This window comes from Augochlora pura, chromosome 11 (assembly GCF_028453695.1).
Source record: "Augochlora pura isolate Apur16 chromosome 11, APUR_v2.2.1, whole genome shotgun sequence".
Lineage (NCBI taxonomy): Eukaryota > Metazoa > Arthropoda > Insecta > Hymenoptera > Halictidae > Augochlora > Augochlora pura.
The window spans coordinates 2,134,821-2,162,402 of NC_135782.1; the positions used below are offsets into that span (position 1 = coordinate 2,134,821).

Consider the following 27,582-nt stretch of genomic DNA (forward strand, 5'->3'; position numbering starts at 1 on the left):
ACATACTACGTATATGTAGATGTGACGTAAAATAAATTCGTCTTTAGTTGTATGAATATTTTGGTCTGATGCCCTAACTACGATAAATTAGACGACCAAATACCTCGATACGAAACAAAAGATAGGCTTTCCTGCTTGAATATGCTTAAATTCGGTTCCTGCTTAGATATATTCTTTGTAATTTGAAGAAATTTGTACTTTGTTTCTTGTATATTGATGTATTTTAAGGAAAAGTTGTAGCGGTATATTTCCACGTAATATTCATTGAATCTTCAATATCGACGTAGTACGCATGAATAATTATTGCTGTATTGTCTCCTCCAGGTGGCTCTTCGTGTTCGATATCCGTCATCGACATGCACGTACCCTCATCTTCGTAAAATGTGTTTCAGTCTGTTTGGTTTTCTTACCTTTCTTCTTTGATCCGTGTAAATTTTGGTGCAGCGACAAGTGGCATGGCCGAGTTGCTTTTAGATCCAAACATTCGAGGCTGGGTGTTCTTGCCTATCGTAGTAATTACCTTTCTCGTAGGTATCATTCGTCATTATGTTTCAATACTGCTTGCCTCGCAGAAGAAGGTTGAGCTTCATCAAGTACAAGACAGGTAATCATTCGAAACCTTATATTTCGGAACGACCGAATGCTATTTCAATTGTCACTTACATCCTAATTATATTGCTTTTAGCCAAGTGATGATACGCTCCAGATTACTTAGGGAAAATGGTCAATATATTCCAAAGATGGCATTTATCAGTAGAAGGCATTTCTTTAACAATGAAGAGACAGGGTACTTCAAGACACAAAAGCGTGCTCCTGTGTCGCAAAATCCAATAACGGATCCTAATGTGATGATAGACATGTTGAAGGGAAATGTTACTAATGTGTTGCCCACTGTGCTCATAGGAGGATGGATCAATTGGATGTTGTCTGGTTTTGTTACTAGTAAATATTCTCCTCGTATTCTGAGTCCAAGCATTAATAAGATCAGCTGTTTAAAAGCATAATTTTATTTTAGCCAAAGTGCCATTTCCATTAACATTGCGTTTCAAGCCAATGTTACAACGTGGAATAGAATTAATTACCCTTGATGCTGCATGGGTCTCATCTGCATCTTGGTACTTTCTTAATGTGTTTGGATTACGGTCTATTTATACACTTGTTCTTGGAGAGAACAATGCCGCAGATGCTTTTAGAATTCAGCAGGATGCAGTGTCTGGTGCTGCAATGTCCATGCCACCGGATCCAAAAGCTGCTTTCAAGTCTGAGTGGGAAGCATTAGAGATATATGAACATAATTGGGCATTGCAGGGTGTTGAAGCAGATCTTATAGGATCTCAAAGAACAGACACTAGTGAAAGTATGTAGGTTTTTGTTATGATATTACAATTTTGTATTACAATGACTTTTTATTGTTTATGATACATCTCTTACAGGTAGCAAATAAAAAAGAATGCATTTCATGTGCCATTTTGGAAAAATAATACTTCAAATTATAATAATTATTAAGTATAAATTATTTTAATTAGCACAACAAACAGTACAGCATAATTTCCACTGAGATACGGTTTCACGTTTCGCTAGATCGTCTTGATTACATTTCGGCAATCTCTTACATTCTTTATTGACTATGTACAAAAGATGTCTATTTGTATGAGCACCTTATTTTCCCTTTATTCTTCACTTTTAAGGTACAAAGGTACTCATATTTAATATTCATGGATCATTATACAGTATGTACAATAAGATGTATTATAATAAATGTTTGTTTTATACATGTATGTTACAAAAATGTAACATGACTACATTCTAAACCCTTTATATTTATGCAACTATTTTTTACATCAACCATTGGGCACGGGCATTTGCTCGTATGAAATCATTAAATGCGTTCGATATATATTGTGTAGCCTATGGAATTAACATTTCAAAGATTCAATTTTCGGATATAAGTCTGTCCTGCGGTGGTTTTCGCACGGCATGTTTTCTCGAATTTGTTGAATAAGACTCGCATCTATTTCCGCTAGTGCTATATCAGTTTTCTCACTGCACTGAGCAACTATAGTCCCCCAGGGATCTACAATCTAGTGAAACATTTTAATTAATATACATAACAATACGTGTACCTTTGTTCAGATGTGTCCAAAATTTACCATGGCATGACCCCAGCTCACTCTCTTCTTATTATGTGTACCAGTTTGTGCAGCAGCTACAACATAACATTGTGTCTCTATTGCCCTAGCTCTTAATATTATTTCCCAATGTGCTGCACCAGTTTGATATGTAAATGCTGATGGATATGTTAGAATTTCTGCTCCCATGTTTCTCAGTGCAAGAGATAATTCGGGAAAACGCATATCATAACACTAATTTACTTGTTAAGTACTGATAATTTTGCTTTTATATATATATATATATATATGGGCAGGAACATTGTTAGTCTGCACAAAGGATACAATACCCAGTCCTAATTTACCAATCGGTGTGGACACAGGTGATTCAATTCTGTCTCCTGGTTTAACGTAACTTGACTCCATCAATTTGACACCAGTAGTTTTGTTATCCATATCAAACAAATGAACTTTTCGGTAACTACCAGCAATTTCACCATCACTATTTATAACAATGTGCGAGTTACTTATCTTTGGCTCATCTTTATTTGACTACAAGGACAATGATTACAGAGTATTAATCTAAAAACGAATATATTTAAAGGTATTAAAAAGTGTCTTACTGCTTCGTGTATTCCACCTAATGAGAGCCAAATCTTATTACTCTTTGCAATTTCTTTATAAGATGCAACAGTTGAACCATCTAACGATTGTGCCATAGCTATTGTATCTTTTTTATTGTCTGCTAGATAATCACATGCTTCCGGAAAAAATGCAATCTATAGGAATAAGATTAGTTATTAAAAGGTCAACATTCAATTTTACTTCATACTTACACAAGCTGATTTGGCTTTAGCTTTTTCAGCAAGTTCGCGTACTATTCTCAAGTTCATTTCTTTATCATTTGTTGATGTCATTTGACACACTGCAATCAGGGGGTTTGCCATGATACTATGGCGTCTTGCAAAGAATAGTCTGAAATCATATGTTTGTCAGAAAGTAAAAAATCCCTAAAGAAAACAATGTTATAAAATGACCACTGAGAGGGAAACTGTTAGTGTAACTAACTAAAAATCGAATCGATTTTACTTTGAATGGTTTATTTGATACACCATAATCTTTTTACAGTTATTACCTGCAATGGTTGACACTAGTAAAACCGATAACAAATCGCATGCTTATCATTTATTTACTTTACAGTTATGAACATTTCAGATCCTAATACTCTCGTAAATATCAAACAGTGTAAAATGGTACACGTATACTAATTCCGCGCATCAATTTTATCATGACAATTCGTTCGAGGAAAAAAAAACAACGATTAATAGAAATTATTAGTTACGCTTATATTCGAATTATACATTGCATTGCTTTGAAATTTGTGAGTTCAAAAGGAGTCCACTAGGTTAGAAGCGATCTAGAGCCGAACAGTGTGACCTCTAGATGCGTGCGCATCGGAATAAGTAACTTTGTATGTGCTGTTTAAAGTGCGCGCTGTTTCTAACGGTCAGCACCATTTGCGTCGAGAGTCAAGACGTAGGGTATCGCAGTGAAGAATTCGCGTTTTCTGGTTCAAGTAATCAAGTCTTACAGTTAATGTGTCGAAAATCACATTCAGAGAGTCACGTTGCATTTGTGACAGTTTTAATTAACGTAATAATCAACGATATCTGAAAAGTCTGCGATTGAAGAAGTGGTAGCAAGAATACTGATGCGTCTGCGAGGAAATAGTTTCCATTTCTTCCATACAAGTAAATCTATAATACGTTTATCTCGATACGGATTGTCGCATTCTAATCTATTAATTGCGTTCAAATAGCGTTCAAATCAGAGGTAGAATTTAATTATTTGTCACTTTTAATACAATGTACTAGCCACACATGTATAACTAATCTATTCCACCATATTGGATCTTAGTATCTTGAACTTGTTCCATAACTTTCAATTAACTGGTAATTTTAACAACTACCAGCCAGATAATCGTTAAAATATCACGGTAAACAACGTATTACAGTTTCATTTACTCGACTAAAATGGGACAACCTGTATCTTTCAACGACCGAATAAATGTTTGTCATTTTCTGGTGCGAAATGTCGAAGGAAACGATTATTGAGGAGTAACAAATTTCGAGCGAGACTAGCGACGTCACAGTTTGAGCATTCCGTTAATTGTCGACGTACGTGTCGCTATCTGGGTTTTCTAGACCTATAAATAATTCCGTCGATTCCTCGTGTGTGTTTTTCTTCTTTTTTATTTTTTCTTCTATTTTTATTAAATTGTCATAGTATATAATACAGAAGTGAAACATTCATTTATTAAATTCATTCGTTAAGCAGAAATAAAGTTTGTTCTCCGTTCGTAGAGTTACGTTATTGTGTTTCGTTAAAAAGTTGTTAACAAAAAGGACCAGTATATGCTCCTACGGAAGAGTCACAACTTACTAATTATATCCGTTCGAGGACACTCAATAAATACTACTGTTCTATTCGTAAATGCATCCATATCGTTGTATGGAATCGAGAGACTGAAAATCATACGGGATTTGGGAGCGGGAAAAGGTTATTTCGCGAGCGGTAATATCGCGATAGTTCGAAAACATAACGCTTAAATTTCCAGGTGGCGTGCATAGTCTCAATGCTACGCATAAACATCGTTCCAGGGTCGCATGATGGTGGACAATAAAGGCTAGCGCTAAAAGAGGGGATATAAAAATGTCGACCGACATATGTAGAAAGTTATGTAAATTAGAATCTTTCGAAGTTGAAGATACTTGTTATACGAAATGCGATTGAAATGCAACTGGATTTGTTCGATTTTTGGCACGCCACCCCGGTACGTCTAACGTCGAGTAACGACGAACGAGGATGTGGAAGGAAGAAGGGGGGAAGGAGGATGCGTGGCGTTGCAGGCTGAACAATTGTTGCATCAAGATCCTTCCAGCGTATAAGGTTGCAATTAGAGCTAACAAGATACTCGGTTACCCGTCAGATATCCGGGTAAATAAAAATTACTCGGCTAGCCGAATATTCTGCAGGATATCCAAATGCATGAGATAATCGAGAGGTGGTACTATACAATACAGTAAAAAACAATTTACATTTCCGCTACATTTTCACACATTTATCAGATTTCTGTTTCTCGTTTCAGTTGCCGCTCCTTCCAGCCTGCATAACCTCGACTATTTCATGTGCCGGGTAACTCACAAGTGTGCCCGAGTATCCGGGAAATTCTTCACTCGGGTATCTCGAGAAATGAACAGCTCTAGTGGCGTTTACACAGGTATGTTTCGATACATGCATACACACACACACAGACGCACGCTTGAGAAAAAGAATTCTTATTTGCCTTTCGTGGCTCGTATCGCCTTGCAAATCTCAATCCACGGATGTCCGTAGGAACTGCAAATGTCACAGACGTTCGACGACGAGCTCGAGGATGGTTGACTAGGTTGGTGGCCGGGTGTACTCGGTGAGGATGACCCTTCTTTCTTCAATTTACACGTGGACGAGGAGAGATGTAGAAAGTCGACCGATGGCGGCAGGGAGGCTGGCGCGCGGCTCTTTCGCGACGACGGCAGTGTCGACGAATTGTACGACGACGAGGAGTTCGAGGATGGTAGTATCGACGGCGACCGATCCAACGAAGGAGACTTGGTTGCCTGTATTGACCGGTTCGATGGCGACGACAGCCGCATACACCGTAAAAGGTTGAGTCAATCATTGAGCAGACCTTGAGATACGCTGATTAGCTGTTCCTTCAGCACGCGGAACGATGGTCGCACCTCAGGGCAGTGGGCCCAGCATTTTCGCATCACCTGCAATCATTCAGTCATCATGGTAAGTTTAACAAGATTTTTATTTAACGAAGAATCGATATCTCGTTATAGCCAATATAGATTCGTGTAATCGTCCGTAACAATCCTATTCTCCGAAACATTGATGTTAGCTCCAAGATTTGAAATGAATTGTTGTTGAAAGCGGTCTAGTAATTCTCAAAGACAAACCTCATAAACTTCCTTGAAGCAAGCCTTGGGTCTCTCCAAGATGACCCCTCGTTGAACTCTTTCAACGACTTCGGTGTTCTTTAGGCGTCCATAAGGCATCTTCCCACAAGTGAACACTTCCCACATCAGTACTCCATATGCCCAAACGTCGGATTTTGAACTGAAGCGTGTGTAGTTCAAGACTTCCGGGGGTGCCCACTTGATTGGGAACTTGGCACCGCCGCTACTGGTGTACTGATCGTCCAAGACATACCTAGAATTAATTGATCAAGTCAGAAACTTGATACAATCTCACGCGTTGGTCTAGTTTATCGAATGTTTGTCGATAGTTGCGAGCCAAAGTTTACCTTGCCAATCCAAAGTCTGCGACTTTCACTACATTTTCGGAGCCAACTAGACAGTTGCGTGCAGCAAGGTCTCTATGAATGTAGTTGTGCCTCTCCAAATAAGCCATTCCTTTGCAAACCTGTAAACAGAATCATGGTAACAGGGGCAAACTGTGAATGGTACCCACTACTAAGCTTGAACCATCGGTTTACCTGTATGCACATGTCCAACAAAAGACCAACATTCGCACCTAATGTTGCTTCATGGCGACGGAGGTAGTTGAGGAGAGATCCGTGTCGCATGTACTCGGTGACGATGTATATTGGCCTGTCTTTACTGCAGACACCGTACAGTTGGACCAAGTTCTGATGTTGAAGTTTTCTGAAAAGAACCGACAGATGTTTATCGATCGATTTTGCCAGATGTTCGAACCAGGTGGGTTACTACTCACGTCATCACTTTAGCTTCCTCAATGAAATCATCTTCGGACATTGTGCCCTCTTTCATCATTTTGACAGCAACGTCAATGGATCCGCGCCATTTGCCTCTGCGAACCACTCCAAATTGTCCGGATCCGAGCTCCTCCAGCAAATGCAGTTCCGCAGGATCAATCTCCCACTTGTCTGTGCACGGAGTGGTGACAATTAGCAGTTTACCGATCTCAAGGTAATTCTGTTAGTTATATTTGATTCATAAAGGAGTAAGAAGTTCGTTTTATGTTCGGGCTACAAACCATGACTTAGACCAGCAGTAGGTGGCACAGGTCGATCGCAAGGACTAGTCTTTAATCTGCTAGCCAAACCTCCGCTATTGTGCTTGTGATAATTGACTAAATCTGGTATAGAGCCGCAACAGTGTTTCTCGGACAAATAAAATTCTCCTCTGGTGTTCTGTTTGATGTGATAGTGTTTCACGTGTGGATGCGGGCTGCAAAGGAAGCTCTCCGTTAATTGCTTTTTTCACACTGGAAATAGAACAGTTTCGGCGATGTTGATACTCACACTTTAGTATAGAGGGAAAGTGTGTAGAGCCCTTTGGTAGAAGAATTGCGGACAACGAAACATCCTTCCTTATCTTCTTGTTTGAGCAATGATTCTGCGCGTTGTCTGGACATGTCGCCCACGTACCATCTGTAATTAGAGAAGGACGCAAATCAGTGAGGAACAGTTTGAAATCATGTCCGGATACGTACTCGTATTTCTGGAGGCCCAACAGTTCTTTCTCCTTCACATAGTTGCTGGGGATGTAACCGATGGATCTGAAAGGTGACAGAAAACGTTTGAACGTTAGAAAAACGTATCAAGTAATGTGGATTTATTGTACAACTCTATCAAAGTTCACTTTGGTGGACGCGACACGAGTGCAACGAGAAGAGGAAATCATGGTTGGATAAACAGGGTATGCTCGCTTACGACCAGGACAGTAGAATAAAATCCTGCTTACGAAAAGCGAAGGATCATCCTCTCAGTTAACTCGGTCGAACGAGTGCAATTATCAAATAAATTAGGGAGAGAAAGTAGAAGCAGGCAATTCCTGCTCAGACTGCATATCTTCGGGACCCTATAGAGTAATCGAGTTAGGGTCTCTTTTGGTCGAGACGCGGAATAAAGGTTTTAGCACTCGCGCATAGTCGTCAAAGAAACGACTTACAATGCCTACGCTTTTCTTATTAATCAGTCAGCCTTCGTAGAAGCCCATCCCATTGGGAGATCGAGTTACTTAAGTTTTGATATTACCAGAAACAACGTACAAGGGATATGGATAAGACTGTCGAATATTTTGGAAGAAAGTTTAGCATCGGAACCCCAGTATTGCTACCATCTGGTGTCTTCGGGAACCAGTATTCGGAAGAGAAGTAAATAGAAGTGTAGTATCTATAAGTCGCGCGCCTCGAATTAGGCGGGATCGAGATTCTTTCGGCGGAAAGACTCGCAGTTATTAATTAGCCAGACTCTGTAGCAGCCACGGATATAGTTCCCGGAGCCCATCCCCGTTACAGATCGAGTTACTTAAGTTTTAATGAGAACCAATTAGCGACCGCGGCACTCGGCATTGTTAGAGGGGTGAACGTGTCGCCAATAACGAGCCAGCCAGCCGGTGTATCGTCGACTGGTCGCCTCTTATTCGAAATTTCGACACGCGAAAACGATCGGGTCGGATATTTCACGCACGTCCGCGCATCGATTAAGTGCAAAGCAATATATCGAATCCCGTCGTCTCAGTTCTCCTTGGCTCGAGAGCGTTTCCTTGACACGAGCCGCGGTTTCCTTACGCTTACGGCTTACGGCGTCTGGCATAGCATGGCATAGCATGGCATAGCATGGCATAGCATGGCATAGCATGGTGTGCGATATGGCGTGTGCCCCGCCAAGGTCCTCCCATCGCGCGACGGCCATTTCTGCTCGCTACCAACACGATTTCTCACTCCCGCTTCGTCCCGCTTATAATCCGCTTTTGGGAATACTAAGCAGTCATTATTGGAATATGAAGCGGCAGCGGACTAAGCCTTTAAAAGCACTCGGAGACCTGATACCTTGGAATTAAAACGGAAACAATATCCAGTCCTCGCGGGGCTGCGTCTCGATGCTTACATAACTGATGGGGTTGTATTAATTTGGATTTCGACCGGGACGTGCCTGACTTCGTGGTTCTTTGTTTGCGCTTGGACGAGTCGGTGGACTGTTGGGACAGGCAATTCTTTCTAAAAAGGAGATTGCAGCGCACCTTTTTTCCGGGAGATTCGTGGAACAGGTAGCAAAAAGTAGGCAACTGTTTGAAAACTTGCTTGGAATTGCCGTGCATAGAAATAGCAATGCGAGGTGAATTAAAATCGAATAACTCTTTGTAGAAGAACTTTGTGACGTTAATTATAATAGTTGAACGACGACCTATAGCATTTGCCTTTGCTCGTGTAATTTGTCTCATTGTATCATATATATTCGCGGAATTTCGTATTGCCCCCCCCCCCCCCCCCCCTCTCCCCCCTCCCCCCTCGGTTTGTTGCGATTTTTATGCACGGCTGCGTTCTGCTCGCCTCCGTTGATATTTCCACCGTGTATTGCGAACTCGTTGATTTTACGCACCCGTGTTCGTCTTTGACTTTCCACCAGTGCTCCTGAGAATCGTCCAGCACTTCGTACTCAGCGCCCTGAAATAACACAAGTTAATTTACCTCTGACGAACCGTGTGTTCTCCCGGAGAGTTATAAAGGATCGGCGTAAGCTCCGCGGCTCCCGTAAAAGCTTCCCCGGTTTATGGATTAGTACCGTCGACTTCGAACCCGCAGATTTTCCAACAACGACGACGACGACCCCCTCACTTATACGGCCAGATTTTTACAATGGAAAGAACAACATCGGCGGGCCTGCCGAGCCTCGGATTTCTTATAGGGTAATATAGTAACTTTCGAACAGCGAATCCTCCGCCCACCTTATCAACGGTTTCGTTTATTTTTTTTAACGTTTCGGCGTCGACGCGTCCCAGAATGCCAATTATTTGAAAAGAAATACGTTTCCGAAAGATTATGGTCAATGACCAACTTGCTTGTTTAGAATCCAATAATCTGATTGTTAAAAATGAAAATATCTGTTTCAGATAAGTGTGCAGACTTTCCCCTACTGTATATTCCACGGCGTCCTCGAAACCGACAGACTCGCCGAGCTCTGTTCGAGGTCAGTTCCAAGCTTAACAGTTATTTGCAATAATATTCCGTTGAATTACAATTTCGTAACGCGATCCTCTAATTTAATTACGCTGGCGTGGCCGGCACGTTTATCTTGTTTCGGGCCGCTAATTCGTGGAGTTGATAATACCGAAAAGCTTGCATATACCGCTATTTTATGCTAAATCGATTTCCGTAATTAACTGTATGATTTAGCCGCCGCTTAATCGCCACCGCGATTGGAAACGTTGTCCTCTGACAAAACAGTAGAAGGAACGCCATCGTACTATTAATGACGCCAAAATAGATCTGCTAACTTACTTTATCCGACTCGGTGCGGTTTTTAGTTATATTACAACAACAATAATAATAATAATGCTTAGCAGTGTCTCGAAGGACAAAGGGTTGAAACGGCAAATTGCATCAGACATTTCTGGCGCGTCGATCGCGAAACTCTATGGTCGTTACATAATTTTCCCACCTGAGATAGCCCGTGCATTCTAAGTCACGCTGTCTGTTCTACACGCGGTAAAGTACACTCCTCCGCAAAATATGGAGGTTTCTTGGTAGGATATCGGATAGACGAGTCGATCGTTTCACGGGACAACGAGACAGCGGGGTTTGGAAGCTTTCAGCGATCCCCGACGAGCTTTCGAAACGCTTTTTACGGCCGGCCGGAGAAATCGAATAACGTTACATCAACCGGCCGTAGCGACGGTAGCAACTATGGCAACGGTACGGCGGCGGCGGCGGCGGCGGCGGCTGCGGGGAAACCGCGATTTTCGCCGTTCCTGCTAAATCGTATTCCCGAAACGGGTCTCCCAACGTTGCCTGTGTTTGTTCCCGGAGATTTTTATATTTTCCGTGTATCCCCAGCCGACCCAGTTTCCCGTCCTTTCCTTCTACTTTTTTTCTCTTTTTTCGCCCTTCTCCTGCGGTCCGCTTTTTTCTCTCCGCCGTTTCGCCTCTGCCCTATCGCGGGAAAACGATGATGCGTCGCGTCGGTGTATCATCGAGCTCCGATGAAATTGAGCGAAAACCCGAGAAACGCTTCCGTCGGATTTCTTCGAGCCACGGGAAAAGCGTATCTCGCTCGTTCTTCGACCGGCGAAAATCGCGGACCGATCGATTCGATTGCGGATTTGCTCGCGGAAATTCTGGTCACAGAATACTTGTGCCAGCTCTACGCGCTACTCCAAATTGCTTTTTAACACTTTTCTCTGGCAGACGACCCCTCGGATATGCTAAATTTCAACTATACTTCGCGTTCGCGAATCATTCGATTTCGTCTGGCAAGCCCAGAGAGTTCGTTTCAAGGGAGATCTAGCGAATTTATCGTTTCATACTATTCGAAATGATTAGGGTTTCTGATTTTAAAAAACACTCGAATGAAAATGACGCTTCAAAGTGTTTGTTGCTCGAAATTGGGATAATGCATCGCTAAAGAATACCTCGAACCCCTTTCGAAGTGGATTGAAAGTGTACTCGCGGTCGAAACCGAACCGTTTTCGACGCGAAACGCGCTCTCCGTCGATCTGTTCATGAATAAATCTTGGGGAATAGAAATTTTCCGGAACCGCGAGGTAATGCTGTTGACTGCAGTTACGGCTCGATTCGCCTCGAATCGCTAGTTGGAATTGATGGTTGTTTGCGCGTGCATACGTGTATGGTGGCGCGCGTAAAAGCTTGAAAACGTCCCGCTGTTGATTTATCGGTTGATAAAGCGGCGTGCGCCATAAATGGCAACGTTCAAGTGTTAATGAGATCCGGAAATGGTCTCTCCGCGTATTAGAGGATAACCGAATCCACGAAATTCCGACGATGCTCCTCTCTGCGAGGCTCGCCGATAATGGGATCGACGCGCGGAACATTATCGGGTCCGTTATCCGGCCGCATGAATCAGCCGTGCGAGTCGTCGATCATCGACGCGATTATAATTTTAATCGCGTTCGAAACTTGACGAGCCGCGCCTACCGCTTCTTCCTTCGGCGTTACTCGATCAGCAGCAACTCTCCGCTTAAATTCGTTACGGTTTTCGGTGACGCGCGCGACAGCGCTCTCCAAAATGTTCGACGACTCGTATGGCGTTTACGAATACTTGTTCGATTAAGGAACCGCGACACCGAGCAATAGAATTTTTTCCAATTATCACAGGTACCCATAGCTAACGGAACTTTTTTTCGTCATTAACGTCACATAAACGACATTGCTCGTGGACGTCTCTAATACCATAAATGAAATGATGCGCAATGCAAAGAAATATCGAGCGATCCACAGGTTTTAGATTTTCGATTCGCGTTCTCGATGTCACTGCGCCCCGAATTCAATTGCGAGGGGGCGACGATGGGAAAAACGGATATCGATTCCAGTTTACTTTCATGCGATCGAGATTCCCGTTTTCAATGAAGTATTACTGCAATTCCATCTCCTCCGGCGATGCAATTAAAGCTGCATTTTATCGCGGAACTATGTTGTGCATCCACCGTTCGCATCGCATATGGAACACTTCCCGATCCCCCGATCCCCCGATCCCCCGTTCCCCCGTTCCCCGTTCCCCGTTCCCCGCAACCGATCGACGGACCCCCATGCGAGTTAACCGACCGTTTATTAATAGGCTCGACCCTCGGATTCAATTAGTACTTACCTTTTCGAGAGAAAGATCGCCCCCCTCGATCGCTCGAAAAGGGTACAGAGCCACCACCACCTTCGTTCTCATCATTATTTTGTCCTGAAACACCGTGTTCAACAATTACCATCGTTAACATTCTACGCGGACTTTCGCGCGGTTATAGCAGACAAGGAGAGCGCAAAAACTATCGTAAATTATAAGCGCGAGAACTTTGTTTTATGTACGTAGAGCTTGATAATATTTTTCTCTCTTGCTCCCTCGCTGATAGGAGTATCCGCAAAAAGCTACGACCGAAAGCTGCACGATCTAACTTTAACGAGATAACATTTTTCCTCTAGTTTCCGCGCCGCGCCCGATTTCAAATTTCCACCCGATGATTCGAGAGTGTTATGTTCGTGTGCTTTCCCACAGGTGTGCTTCTTCGGCGAAGATATTAGTCGATTAGCTCCTTCAAAGTTATTCTTTTCCTTTGTTAAACGTAGCGAACAAATATTTTCCGAAGGATCGTTGTGTTATGTCAGGAGAGAGTATCGTTGTTTTACCTTTGTTTTAGAAGACGGAGTTCCTGGCGTGCCCCCTGGCATTATGGGTGTCGAGGGGGTACCTGGAAAATAAAGAGAAATCATGAAAGCCCTTGTCGTTAAGTTGGATTCTAGAATTCCAGCCTTACTATTGATAATCGCACTTTTCGTTCGAGCTCTCCATCGAAGCTAGTCGTTCGGTCGCCGTAACATTTATTTATTTATCGCGTACACGGTATACGCGATCCGATCCCATCACACACTTGGTTTTACCATTTATTTATTCCGATGTTTTTATTCACGGCGAACTAAAAACGCGCACGTTGTACGCCCGTAACTTTACGTTGGCGTTACCTTTGAAACACGCTAGTTTTCGTTGTATTTTAGCGTATTTATTTCACTGTGCCATTTATTTTGGCACGGCGAAAGAGGGAAACAGGAGGAAGATTTTTTGGCTGGCTCGACATATTTCGCAGCCGCGGCGAATATTTCCCGTTTTTAATTTAAAATCCGCGATTCTGTAGGTGGTTTAGTAAAATAAATTCGACAGCTGTCCGTGAATAAATTTGTAAGTCGGTGTGCTGTTGAAGCAGCGCGGTACGAGCGCGTGTCCGTGAAAACGGCGACGGGTAAAAAAGCTGCAAGGAAGAACACGAAATAAAGGAAGAACGTGACAACGAAAGAAACACCGCGCACGGCCGGGCACCGGTTACACGTGGATTTTTCTGTACAATTAAACGGCAGCGCCGCGTTTTTCTTCGTCGTCGTGTCTGCGAAACAGCAAAGGGTTATCAGGATTTCCGCTGAAAAGAGCGGTTCCTTGTGTGTATATTTTTCCCCTCCATCGCGATAATTATTGAATACGCCGGCGAGCCGAAGAAGACAGTTCTCGCCTTCTCGAGGAAAAAGCCTCGTAACTTTTATTTTAACGAGCTTACGTTTCCCACAATGTTTTAATGAATACTAACGAACCCCGACAACTTTACCGTGAAATTGAATCCGCGGCCGCGGCCGCGGCCGCGGCGGCGACAAGGCTTTTCAAGATGAAGACCATTGGTCTTGTTCGCGATGAAGCGGGCTCCGCGGCAGAGTGTTTCAATTTGAAAGATTACAAAGTCTTTGCGAAAGAAACAGACTCGGCGGCGGTTTCGCGAGAAAAACGAGTGAACGAGTGAACGAGTGAACGCGTGCAATTCGCCTTCAATCCCGACCCTTTAAATCGGCACTCGAGATTACAGCGCATCCTTATCACCATCTCGATGTCATCTGTTATAGGAGTATCCCTGACGACATGGTTCTTCTGTCCTCACGATCAAAATCTCCAAAAAATATCTCCATTAAAATCGTTTCTAATCGAAACCGTCGAATCGACCGCAATGATTTTTACGACACTCGGTACGCGGTCGAAGATCTCGGGCTCTAATTAACAGACTTATCGGCACCGTACCGATCAAGTTCAAAACAGTAGTTCTGGTCAGGAATTAAAGTAGACTTTGTTAGCGAGCGCTACCAATTAAACGTCTTCGCCATTCAACGGTCGGTAATTAAACGAGGATTAAAAGTAATTGTTCCGTTTGCCTCGCGAGCTCAGACTGGTGCAGTCTTAGGAGGTGAAATAAAGTAAAGAAACAACGAATTAATTTGTGGACCGTCGGAAGCTCTCTCTGGTCGAACATTTTTTTCTTTTCTTGTTCTTCTCTTGGTACTTGCGCAACCGTAACGAGCAAGAGGGATCGCTCGACACGGACGAACCGCAAGAAGCAAGAATGGCGTAACGATAATACAATTGTGGCGACCCTGATTTTAATAACGGTTGTCAGGTCAACGTATTTCGAAGGAGTTTTCGTACGCTGCTCCTAGGCTCCGTTTAGCGCGGTCTGTTTTTATGCGCGGACAACGATATACATATAAAAAAGGTATGTACCGTGTGTTAGGAAGCCCGATGCCATACAGTATTGATATAATCGGTTTAACCCCTTGCCGTACCATTTTCTTTAGAAGTTGCACGATCAGAATTTCTTCGATCCCACTAAATTCTTAGATGAAAAAGGAAATTTTATATTTATCGTGTGCTTATATCTACTTAAATGTTTAAATATTGGTAACGAGGGAATCAAATTTGATTCCCAGTTAAAGGAACGAATGAATATTCATACCTGATAGCTTATTACTAGAAATCTCCATAACGAGTCTGTCTCGTTAAAGTACGGCAAAGGGTTAACGACCTGTATAAAAGCGATGTACAATCATTTTCAAACACTTATTACTTATTCCTTTTTCGAGTTCGACCCGTAAAGAGACAGCGAGACTGTCTCCACCCCGTCACTGCATCCGCGCCAAATATAATAAACGGTGTAGAGGAGCATTTCCATCGTGCCCAATATATGTATTTTACCACGCAATCCTCTACACAATATTTGATTTACTCGAAATTTTTCAATCTTCCACATCGTCCAGCTTTTCTCTGCCGGCGTCGAAACGGCACGGCCATTCCCTTCGCTCGAAGCGCGATAACTCGCCGAGAAAAGATCGTACATCAATTTTTGTTAACCCGATCGAGAGGGGAGACTTTAATCTTGAAATCCGTGGTTTCGATAGTTGAAAGTAAAATGTTCTTAGAGATTGTTCCTGAAAAAATTATAACAAGCAATGCTTTCAATAAGATTCCTTTAGAAATGGATTTTTGTTAAACGAAGGATGCTCGGGTTTATCTATTAATCGAACCGGTGCATTGTTCTCTCGTTCCTATACATATTCACGGTGCGTCGTCGTCGGTGTTCCGTGGCTCGCGAAAATCGCGGAACCAAAGCGCGACTATTTATCAAGCGAATATTTCGCTATCCGCAAGAGAGTACACGATTTACCTTGATGTCGGCGGCATCCCGATTTCGATCCCGATTTCGATCCCGATTTCGATCCCGATTTCGATCCCGATTTCGATCCCGACGAATGCATCGCGACGAATGCTATGCGAATATTCTCCGGCGGGTATCCCTTAGACGCGCAGCACTCCGCGTATCGTATTCATTTCTTGTCAAGTATGGCCCGTGACAATGGAGATTTTAATACGAGACTGCCTGCTGCGCGGGGATCCAGCTTTATCGGGGATTATGTGCCTCGAAACGTTCGTTTCCCTCGTTCATCCTTATTCCTTTCGTAGATGAGTCAGTGGGGACAGCGAGAAATTCCTTAATTTTCGCATCGCTGCGTTACCGTCGCATAAATCGACATAACCCAGCGTCGGAATTAATAGCGAAACGATTTAATCGACGAACAGCTTTTCGAAACACGAACTTTGATGTTTCGATCGAATCCGTTATGGCTCGACAGTTTCCAGAAAAATTTATGTTAATTCGCGACGGAGAAATTTCAATGAAATTACTTTTCGATGCATGCGATAATTAAACCGCGGACCCTCCTGGGCGTTTGAATTTTTCGAGACGTTTCCATGTCGAAACAGTGAAACAAAATGAATACGAGGATTTCCTGTTGACGACATACTCTGTCGCAGGTCGGAAAAGAGAGTAAAAAAAGGTTGAATTAAAGTGTCACTGCAGATATTACGATTCCCAGTCTGCCAGTAATAATACTGTCTCTGCTGAAATTTACGAAGCGAATGAGTCCCTCGCGAGAGACTCATCGAATCCGAGAGAGTTCCTCGGTTGTCGATCTCGTCTATACTCCGCGACAAGAAGATGCCTCGTCCCGTGAAATGCTAGCGCGATTTCCCAGCAACGAATTTTTATCCGCATTTCCCGTTTACGCAGAAATATTCGCATCTTTTTATTTCTCAAACGAAACACGCGTACGATCTCTTCGCCTAATTTCTACTAGATCATTTGAACTTTTAACCACCAATGGCGTGACGTGAATGATGGGAGACTATTTATTAGTGTCGGGCAACAAAAAATTTAATCGTGAAATATTAACGCGTTCGCTACCGCCGTTTTTTCGCTGTTTCCCTTCATTGTCGGACCGTTTAGTTCGGTACTACTGTACTGCAGTTCGCTTGTCAAACATTGAAACAATTTAGCGAACTAAAGCTATGAATTATGACATGGTCGAAATGTTTCGTTGGGAACAGATGAACGAAACCACGAAAAAGTAAAGTTTGCGGGACGAGAAATAATAATATCGCGACGGACTGTAGTTGGTTCAGCTTACATCGGAGCTCCATTCTCTTCTAGATACCATTACCGGTTGCATTTTGTTCCCCGACGTTCTCATAATTCCAATTTGCATTAATGCTCAGCTAGAAATATTATTCTCCTGTTTTGCCAGGGCTCCCTCTCCCTCTCTTACTCGCTCTCTCTCTCTCTCCCCTCTCCCTCTCTCTCTCTTCTCGAATCTCCGCCTCTCCACCTTGCTTTTTTCATTTACTCGAAGCAGCATCCGATTCTTTGTGTTCTCAATTAATGCGACGGTGCGGTGTAACGAGCGAACAACGCCGAAGCTCGTTAGCCAGCCGATTCGTTGATAAAGTACATTTCATTTCGAGATCTCGCCACGAGGAAAGCCCGATTTCCCGTTTTAATTATCCCTTCGCCCTTTCCGTCGCGGGTTTCTCGGTTTTCTCGGCTTTCCCGGCTCTGCTCGTGTTTAAGGCTGCCATTGTGCCCCGGCCTGTGAGCTTCTACATAGGTGCACGCGAACTTTTCAACATCGATTGCCTTTCTATCCGAAGCTCGTCAAATGTCCCCTTTTCCCCTCCTCTCCTCCCTCTCTCTCTCTCTCTCTCTCTCTCTCTCTCTCCAACCCTTTCTCGTCAATAGGATGTTCATGTAATTACAGATACCCGCGAATTAATTGACCGAGAACGCAATTAAACGCGCAGTGGTATTTCGTTCGGTTTCCAAATAATATGCGGAGCAATTTTATATCAGTGCATATTATTCGATAATGGGGAATTATCGAGCAAGTCCTACATCCGTGCTGGTATTAATATTGGAATAATTCGACGGACAACGATAGGCGCATTGATATTCTATTTTCGTGAACGAGTTCAATTATTTCGGAGCGTTCCACAAAAAATGTCGTTTATCCACTTTTTCTCTTGAATTCGGAATCTTTCTGCTCTCCTCTCTTTCCCCTTTAACGTCACAATAAACGTCGCTTCTCTTCGAGTTCTCTTTTTCGCTGCCTCTTTCTTTCCTTTTACCGTCTCTGTCACAATAAACGTCGTTCTTTTTTCGGCTTTCCATCGTTCCGTTTCTTTCTTTCTTTCTTTCGTTCATCAGCTCTTGCTCTCTCCTCCTGTATTACAATAAATGTCGCGTCAGGCACGAACAACGCCGTTCTTGCAATTTTTGTGAAGTAGAAACAAGTCGCGGCGTAACCTCAGCGTAAACTTGGCATTACAATTAAGAACGTACCATAAATTTCATCCTAGCCATGCAGATTCAGTCGCTGCGCATCGAACCAACCCATTGGAGAACTTTGAGAGAAATCAAAAACTCGAAGAACCATCGGACACAAACTCGAACGTCTTCACAGTCGCCACTGCACTTTTCCGAAGATGTTATCGGGGCGCGAGTGAAAGTGCTCGCGAACACGCACCGGTGTATCGTTTCGCACGCACACGGCTTTCACTCGCGATTATGGTCGATCAAATTTTCGTGCTGAGTCGTTGCCATACTGCCCGTAAAATATACAAGAGGAAATTCAACGAGCAACAGCAGATTCAAAACGAAAAGTGGGAGAGAAAAAGACAGAAAGTCAGAGAGAGAGAGAGAGAGAGAGAGAGGAGAGAGGAGACAGATGGGGGAAAAAGTATAAAGTCGCAAATTCGAGGAAAAAATGATGGAAATTTTGCGAGGACAGTTGCAACGGTCGAGGTCGCGGCCGAGACAGAGTGCAGTTACAAGCTGGTGCAAGCCGGTGCAAGCTGCTGCGTGCACCGAAAGCGCACTGGCTGCCGGAATATCAACGGTGAGCGAAGGACGATACCACAGAGCTAGTCTCCACCCTGTCTAGACAAAATCGATGCGACCTCAACCTCCTGCATCCCCTCCAGCATCCCTTAGACCGTTCAACGTCCCCACGTGCGTGCCTGGCCCTGGCCGCGCGTCCCTCTGACTCTATCTTTTCCTCTCTTTCGTCTCGTCGCCTCTCCAGCGCGTCTCTTCTCTCCTCCTCGTCCGAAATCGAGCGTCGTCCCTCTCCATCGAGCCGGTCGGCTCGGTCGCCGTCGAGTTTCATTACCGGAAGCAGTCTCTGCTCCACCCCCGACCACCCCCGACCACCCCCGACCACCCCCGACCGCCCGCGACCGTCCCTAACGCTCGAGTGCATGCTAAGTTCACCGAGGATGGATACACGCGTCTTCTTACTCAAAACCCGTCGCTTTCTTCCTCTTTTTCTGCTCTAGTGCCGCGCCGATTCTACAGCACGTTCAACCGTAAGTGTCCCAGGCCAGTACGGAGTTATTACTAGCAAGAATTATGGCATACACTGAATTTTTTGTAAAACGGGAAAACTTTGACGAAAAGGAAAACTGAAAAGAGAGAAACGGTTGAGAAGAAACTGTTTCGAAGAGGATTCGTAGCAGCGAAAGATCTTGTATTGGAAGCCGGCGTTTCCCGTCGGGGCGGTAAGATATATAGAAAATAATGGCGTAGCTCTAATTAAAAATGCTGTCTAGAAAACATAGCGCTGCGGCACGTTACCACCTGACCCGAGATCCTCGTTAGCACGATCCACTGAGAACTTTCGTATTTTCACGGTCCTCGCGACTCTCTGCTTTAAATTGAATGCGTAAATACGTCCCGGCATATTGCGCTAATAAACGCGGAGCGTCCAACGAAAAAAAATTGCCCGACTCGTCGCGACGCGACGAAACGCGGCCATTTTCATTCAACAACTTTCGAATTACGTTTGAGTTTAGTATCGTTTCGACGGACGCATCGTCCGGAAACGAAACATCAGGTTTCATCGTATCTAGAGAAATCTTTCTCGCCCTGTAACAGACTGGCCTCTCCTCGAGCTAAAGCTGCCCCGAGTCTCTCCGGTTAACACAGCAATTTTCGAACGTTAAACTCTTCAGTGGAGATGCACTGTTACGCCGCGCCAGTAGACTATAAACTACGACACTGAAAGTAATCTCTCAAAGATTCTCTCTCTCTCTCTCTCTCTCTCTCTCTCCGGTTTCTATCCCGTAATGACTTTCATCCCCTAAAGCAACTCTCCGGAGCGAAACTCTTACGTTGACACGTACCGTTGCTCCACCGGGCATAAACTACGACTATGTCGCCGGAGTCTGTTAGAGACAATTCCTCCGACTAACTCGCCATCGATTTCGACGTCTGCTTTTTGCCAGGAAACACAATGGAGTTAAGTTAGGCGTTTCCAATTTCTTTTTTTTCGATCAGTACACGATGCGAACAATTGCAATTACCATGGCCGTTATCGATTCGAGCAATTAGATAAGAAACCCCTCGCAAATTACAGATTTAACGGAGATAGCTAATAATATGAATATTTCAGTGGTCGTTTCGAAAAATGTTCCGGTGAAATCGCGATGCAGCGTGAAATACGGGCACAGCCGCCTTCGGAATTATCGATCGTCATTTTCTGTTCTCTAGATTTATGGAAAGTAGAATGGGCTCGTATCGCGCAACGTACGCCGCTGTACCATCTGTAGAACGTCGATATCAATGGACGATCACGATAGCAGAATCTAGTTAGTTTTGATCGCCCTGTACTCGAGTTTCCACCGCTATTTCACTTTCTTTCTCCTCCGAGCGTTTTCCATATTTCCTCCAGCCTTCTCATTGCATCTTCTCTGTTAACTAATTTTCTGAAAGATCCTGTTCTTCTCTTGCTCGAACTTTCTCGAGGAAGCCTCGCAACAAAGAATAGTTCTCCTCGCGAAATGTATTCTTTAGCTGGAGCTAGAGAAACGTAGCTCGAGAAATGGAGTTACAGGAGGGAAACTGAAGAAAGAAAGGAACAATTAAAGTTTCACGTTTCCCTTGCTCTAATTTCAGCTATCTTCCTAAATTGATTTTTTTCTCGTTCCATCCCCACGCTTCGCTTCGCGCCTCTATTTCTGTTCTTCTGTCGCTTTTTGGTTCTGCGCTCGCCCCGCCTTCGGACTCCGATCCCCGCGATCGAAACGACCGCTCTGAAAAAGTCTGAAAGCCGGGTGCATCGGTCTGATAAATTGATGAACCACGATTCAAGCCGAGAAGCAATGACAGCAGCGGTTTTCCTCCAGTCGCGCTGCGACGGTTGCTTTCTCCTCGGCTCAGCTCGTCCGTGAGGCAAACAAAAGAATTAAACACGGCTGATAGAGTCGTTGAGATAATTGCTCGGCCGTGTAGCAAAATATTCGCTAGAAACGCAAAGTTCATCCTCTATCGGCACGGGTTCGAACGCGCGCGCGCGCGCGCGCCAGAAAACGGCTGACCTGTTTCGAGAGCCGCCGACAAAACACGTCCCCGTCTCGCCATTGCCCCCGAACACAGGTAAACCGGTTATTACCCGCTCGTTTACTCTCGATTAATTCGAATGTTTTCAACCTTTCCATTCTATCACCGGCCGCCCTTCTTCCCGATAATTCCCTGTGATTTTCTATCGCGATTTCACATACCGGCAGGGACAGCACTGGAATAATTGGGACCCTCGTCTAACTGATAGAAATTCTAATCGAGCGAGTCGATACTCAGGGAATTGATAACTAGTTACCTCGATCACCAAGTGATGGATAATATTTCCACACAATTTTCACGATTTTTTCGCACACATGTGCGATCAATCGCGTCGGGAATAATTTCCATACGAAGTCCCGCATACGAATTCTCTTGTTTTCACGAACAACTTGTTTTCAAAATTTTCTTCTCACCGAAAATGGTATTCCACCGCAATATTCAGGCAGCTCGGAACGTTTGGTCTCGGTGGAGGCCGTGTTTATGCGAAGCTGTACAAATCGTCTGCAATCTGTTTTCTAAACTATTTTCCTACACAGTAGAGGAACACCATCACTCGAAATTTTCTCATAAACTTTCAATCTTAGCAACCGCCGTACCTATGACGCTGTAAATAATCTCGGCTCGCGGTTCTCTAAAATATGTTACTGCCGCGGAACAAAACTCCACTATTCTACAATTTTTGCTCAGTTCCAAACGTTCGATAAAAAAAAGCGTAACTTGTATTCCCAACTAGTTTCCTGATACATACCGGCAAACCGAATTCTATTTTACTAGCGACTAACCCCCAGCAGAATATTTACGAAATCCAAAACACGGAATTTCACCGGCGAGATTTTCGCGGAACTGGCTGATGCACAATTTCTTTCTTCGTACATGAAACGAATTTATCCTCTGTCCATCGATAGCTGTAATCGTCGTAAGCGTGTCCGAAAAGTCTCTCTCCCTGAAAATCGTTCCATGATTTCATATAAATTCTCGCGAACGGGGCGATGACGTCATTTCCTCCGGCGGAATTCTCCGAGGCGGACATTAGGTCAACCGAAAGCGTTTTGCTTTGTAAATGTTTGAAAATGTCTCAGGTCGATGCATATTCAATGCGCGCGATGGAGAGTCTGGCGATATATCTCGGAAAGATGTCGGAAGACGTGGCTCGGCCGTCATTTTCCGAGGCTCGTAACGACTCCCTTAAGGAAAGCTCGCGCCTTTCGCCCTCTGCGAAAGTCCGACTCGACAGATCATTATGCTTTGATTTGTGCGCCCCAGATACCCGAAAGCAGGGGCCGACCTTTATCGAGTGGTACACATGCCGCCTTTTTCACCGGCGGGACGAGGCGAGGCGAGGCGAGGCGAGGCAATGCGATGCGAGGCAAGGCGAGGCAATGCGATGCGATGTGAGGCAAGGCTAGGCAAGGCTAGGCTAACCTAGGCGGAAACTATAATGGACCCGGGAAAACATCAATGGGGGAAAGCTCCTTCCCAAGCTTCTCATGATGTCCACCTCTCAATGAAAACATGATCGACGACTACTCCACCGTGTGTTTGACAATCTATAAACCTTTCCGTTTACCGCGCATCAACTGCAGCAAGAATCATTTTCGTAATTGAAATAGAGAATAAGAGAGTCGTCGCGCGAAGGATATTTGATTCTATTCAACGCGTTTCTCCTGGAATTTGAGTTTAAGATCGAAATGATACCGGTCATGGGAGTTTTGGCAATGTACCGTGCGACGCTCCTATCTGTCCAACCAGTGGAGTGTATCCACCCCCCCCCCCCCCCCCGCTCGAGTCAGCCTCCATTGTGGACCCACGAAACCAGAAATACCTCAATCTCCGTAAACTTGGTAGGACCAAACAGGAGAGCGGCAAGTTCCAGATCGAGACTCGAAATCCAGACGGAATTCGAGATCGTAACCACAGTCGCGTCGCGTCGCTTCGCTTCGTGGCGAGAAGCAAACTATACGGTTTCTACGCGCGCCGCCGATAATCGATACTCGTCGCTCGATGGATATACATACACGTACACCGTATGATGCATATGGTCTACGATGTTCTCCCGCGATCCGCATTTCTGCACGGGACTACTCCCTATCACTATCAATCAAATCGTTGGAAATCATTCTACCTTTTAAACGTCCAAACGATGATGCGCAGCCTTTACACGAAGAAGCTTCGTGCAGTTCATGGTAAATTAAAAAGATGCGCAGTCCTCTGTTTCCAACCATACAAGTAAAGGCTGCTGGATAAAATCAGTTTTACACGCGTTGTTATTTGATATCAGTTTACACGTCCGATCCTAAAGTCGGGATGAAGAGCAATTACCGAAAATCGAAGTAGACTGCAATGGAAATCGGAATGGTGGCATGAATCCCAGCTGACGAAGGTTCTCTCGGGAATTTGAATCGACGCGATGGAAATACGTAAGAAAGCTCCGGTAAATTAATAAACCGTGGTCCACTTTCGCGAGACGGCCGCGACGACGTCTGCATTCGTCGATCATTTTCGAAACGAGAATTTCACCCGACGAATCTTCGATCGCAAGAGCCCTGAAATTTCGAGGATCGCCTTCGAGGATAAATCTCTGATGAATTGTTGCAGCGGGTCACGGACGAACGAAACACGCAGGCTCATCATCGTCGGCTAATTAAAAGCGATTGGCCGAGTGCGGTGTTCACCCTTGAGCCAATTTTTCGGGAGAAAACCGCGCGAGCGCGCAGCAACCTTTGTCGTATTAATTTCGAGCGATTTCCAAATCGATCATTTGCTTAACGGCTTTTGTTTTAACGCGTCGAGTAGTCTGGCGCCATTGAATAACGCGCGGCCAAGGAATTTATTTCAGGAATTAGCTCGTTCTTTCTCTACGGATATCGCAGTCGAGATTTAATATTCGAATCTAGAAGCGTCGGTAACGCTCAAGTATTTTCGATGACTTTCCTGGCCCATGTTCCGCGAGAGTCGTCGGGTCGGACTGGACCCGTCGTCGCCGACCGGGGGTTAATTAGTGTGTGGCCGGTTAGCAGTGGCCAGAGCCTGGCAACCGACGTAATTTCGCGCCGGGAAATATTTGAGCCGGCGGGCTCAAGTAGAATTCGGCGGGATGCTCGAAATTGTCGGCATTACCGTGAGTTCAGAGTAGAATCGGCCGGGATCTCGGATGTAGTTTGGATCCCCAATGAACCCGTTATTACGCCGAAATACGGCTTTAATTTCTCGACGGAGCGACTATGCCTGCCCGCCGTCGCTTTCTCCCTTGCTTCCGAATTTTCCACGATTTCTCCCCCGCATAGTCGTCGCTTCCTTAAACTGGTATAAAGCTGCACGCTTTCCTTGATCCTCGGATACCGGTACGGTTTCGCCTGTTCGCTAATTGCTCGGTATTCTCCTAGACAACTTCTGGCTTGTCCTTCCTTATCAGCCGTTGCGCCGAATTTACTCAGCTAATGAAAAAGTCTCGTTCACCCTTCGCGAAGTAAAGCGTTTTACCGCTTCCATTTCCGAATTTGCTACAACGATCAAATTCTAGCTTGCGATATTCTTTAAAAATCTATAGTATACAGGAAGATCATGGAGAGGACTGCCGCGATGGGATAGTGAACGCGTCGACGGTTCTCGGAGTCGGGTTTCTTTGAGTTTGACTGGACACGAGGGTAAAATCGTGCGCACACGAGTGCATAGCCGCATAGCAAACATGCTGTAACCAATCGCAAACACAAACACAGGTTGTCGATTGTATACATTAATCAGCCAATAACACAGGCACATAGATGCAAAGACCAAACAGACCCAACTCGTATAAGCGACAAACAGAGCACGCGCGCGCGGCGAGCAGCGTCAAGCAGCATAGGATCGAGCAATTCATGTGTCGTTTAAATAGAGAAACAATCCCCGTCTAACCGTGTGCAACTACGTGCAACAATTTACGTGCTCCTCTTTGATCCTACGCTACGGCTAATTAGTTTATTATCGCGTAATATCCAATGTCGTGCATTTTATACGATATAGAATCGTCGTAAACGTGTCGATTAAAATTCGGAATTTCTCGATCGAATCGCGACAGAATAGCGAATTTTTATACGAACAATTATCACAAATACATATACTGGAATTAGACCAAGAACGAGAGAATTGACTCGGTACGTGGAGGATTCTGAACACCGACGCGTTTAAATGACCATCAAATTAAACACAATCGTCCACGAAATGATATTTCGTTCTGTTTTCGAACTAACGCTGGGAGACCGAGACAAATCGCAGCTAGCAGCTCCCAGTTTGCAGCGTAAGCGAAAAGAAACTAAAAGAAAACTAGGTAAAATCGGGGAAAATGAGTGAGCAGGTGCAGCGACAGCCGGTAGTAGGTCTCTTCGGCTACGAGTTCAAGAAACGATCGAGAGGTAGCCACTTGTCGCATCTCGAACAGTGGATCAAGAGGGTCGAACGTCGGCGTCGGTGCATCGTTATGCACCGAGCAGATATTACGGCATACGGATCGATCTTACCACTCCCAATTGCATCCACAGGACAATGCATCTGGACTGGCTCTACTTTAGTTTACCTTCCCACACTCGCTCTATCCTTACCTGCTCTCTCTCTCTCTCTCTCTCTCTCTCTCTCTCTCTCTCTCTCTCTCTCTCTCTCTCGGCTTCACAATCGCTGTTTAGGGGATCCCGTGGATTCAACGAAATCGTTCTCGACAAGTGAAATGCACGGCTGTGTTGCGGGTAGACAGTTTGACACGTTCGTCGTCGAACGGCAACCTCCAAAAAGTTCAACGGATTCTCATTTTTACGTTACAAAACAAGTTATTAGGATTGCGCGTGACTTTGGTGGTTAGCCAACGAGTTAAGAGACAATATAGCAACGATTACAGGGTCGTCGGCTCACCTTCGAAGTCGATCGACAAGAACAGAGGCAACTTTCGAGCAAACAGTTGTGGACAAAGTAAGCGAACGTCAAGACCGATGTTGTATCGGTCGAGCAAGGGGTTAACTACGCCCCTAACGGTGGCCTGTTCGTTAGACTCGTATAATGTATGCGTCTAACATCGATCGACCCCGTGACCCGAGACATCTCGCGAGATCGTTTTCGAGGAGAGGCGGCAAGAATTGGTCGGGGAAGAGAAATGGGCTAAGACGGCTTCTCTCTCTCTCTCTCTCTCTCTCTCTCACTGACTCGCTCACTCACTCACTTACTTCTTCTGTTCGCCGCTTTCGCTCGGGCATCGTGCCCGCGGAGGAAATTGCAGTGTCACGTTCTGCAAAAATGCCACGGGAGTTCTCTGGATTAATTCCAGATTCGTTGAATATTAAATTGCGCGGGCGAGCGCCGGTTCTCAGCCACGGCCCTTCCACGAATTCCGTTTCCCGAAGAAATTGGAGACGCTCGGGGATTCCACGAAGAAAGGGAAAGCGTGAAACCCGGCTCTTTCGAAACTCTCGCGCGGTCTGCCCGCGAAATTCGAGCGCGTTTAACGACCGAGCAAAACTATTTCGAAACAGGCGTCACGCTGCAGTATGCTTTTACATCTGTTTCTGCGCGTTTCTGGGAGTTCCGTGCTCATCATCGCACAATACTATGCACCGTTTGCAAAAACTGTATATAGTTAATTAAACAAGTATACGTAGGGAACGGCTATCGCTTAAGATAGACAGCGGTGTTCCGTCTGGTCCGCGACGCGGCTTTTTCCACGGGGTCGCCAGTTCGCTTACCGTTTGAATAAACGAGGGACGGCGATTCAAGTAATCCGAAAGTTTGGTAAAGGGAGGTCCGGGGGACGCACTCAGGATTAATTCGAGAGCCACGAGACTGTGTTCGCAGCTGGCTGATTCCGCAGCCCGTCAGTCTCAACTTGACTGAGTCGTAGCAATTGTTCGAGGAGCCAGGGAGAATGGCGTCGAGTCGCGCCGCGC

The 27,582-nt window shown here is 44.8% G+C and overlaps 4 protein-coding genes across 7 annotated transcripts in view; 2 read left to right on the forward strand and 2 right to left on the reverse strand.

Moving 5' to 3' along the window:
* The first annotated feature begins 347 nt into the window (after positions 1 to 347).
* On the forward strand, positions 348 to 1,778 carry Emc3 (ER membrane protein complex subunit 3). The gene is made up of 4 exons (XM_078194890.1): positions 348 to 604; positions 686 to 942; positions 1,016 to 1,357; positions 1,434 to 1,778. Exons 1-4 carry the CDS (start codon positions 456 to 458, stop codon positions 1,442 to 1,444), a joined length of 759 nt encoding a protein of 252 aa, XP_078051016.1. The 5' UTR covers positions 348 to 455; the 3' UTR covers positions 1,445 to 1,778.
* Nitfhit (ntrilase and fragile histidine triad fusion protein NitFhit) lies at positions 1,482 to 3,539 on the reverse strand. The gene is made up of 6 exons (XM_078194889.1): positions 3,244 to 3,539; positions 2,945 to 3,083; positions 2,732 to 2,887; positions 2,454 to 2,660; positions 2,151 to 2,363; positions 1,482 to 2,081 (listed from the first exon to the last, which is right to left on the reverse strand). The coding sequence occupies exons 1-6, from the start codon at positions 3,291 to 3,293 to the stop codon at positions 1,917 to 1,919; spliced, it is 930 nt and encodes a 309-aa protein (XP_078051015.1). The 5' UTR covers positions 3,294 to 3,539; the 3' UTR covers positions 1,482 to 1,916.
* Positions 3,540 to 5,786: 2,247 nt separating this feature from the next.
* Positions 5,787 to 27,582, reverse strand: part of Btk29a (tyrosine-protein kinase Btk29A) — a 140,123-nt gene continuing 118,327 nt past the window's right edge. For all 3 annotated transcript variants that reach the window (XM_078194880.1, XM_078194882.1, XM_078194881.1), the window contains 11 exons: positions 13,272 to 13,333; positions 12,745 to 12,828; positions 9,523 to 9,587; positions 7,632 to 7,697; positions 7,441 to 7,569; positions 7,173 to 7,366; positions 6,891 to 7,062; positions 6,652 to 6,820; positions 6,460 to 6,578; positions 6,113 to 6,365; positions 5,787 to 5,923 (listed from right to left, as the gene is read on the reverse strand). In XM_078194880.1, the coding sequence (XP_078051006.1) occupies positions 5,822 to 5,923; positions 6,113 to 6,365; positions 6,460 to 6,578; positions 6,652 to 6,820; positions 6,891 to 7,062; positions 7,173 to 7,366; positions 7,441 to 7,569; positions 7,632 to 7,697; positions 9,523 to 9,587; positions 12,745 to 12,828; positions 13,272 to 13,333 (1,415 nt within the window). In that variant the 3' untranslated portion in view covers positions 5,787 to 5,821. The remainder of the gene's footprint in view (positions 5,924 to 6,112; positions 6,366 to 6,459; positions 6,579 to 6,651; positions 6,821 to 6,890; positions 7,063 to 7,172; positions 7,367 to 7,440; positions 7,570 to 7,631; positions 7,698 to 9,522; positions 9,588 to 12,744; positions 12,829 to 13,271; positions 13,334 to 27,582) is intronic.
* The window catches only part of LOC144477287 (uncharacterized), a 90,406-nt gene continuing 68,629 nt past the window's right edge, over positions 5,806 to 27,582 (forward strand). Inside the window, exons 1-2 of one of the 2 annotated variants that reach the window (XM_078194897.1) lie at positions 5,806 to 5,945; positions 10,034 to 10,110. In XM_078194897.1, coding sequence (XP_078051023.1) covers positions 5,943 to 5,945; positions 10,034 to 10,110 — 80 coding nt within the window. In that variant the 5' untranslated portion in view covers positions 5,806 to 5,942. The remainder of the gene's footprint in view (positions 5,946 to 10,033; positions 10,111 to 27,582) is intronic. The other variant, XM_078194898.1, reaches the window with a different exon arrangement.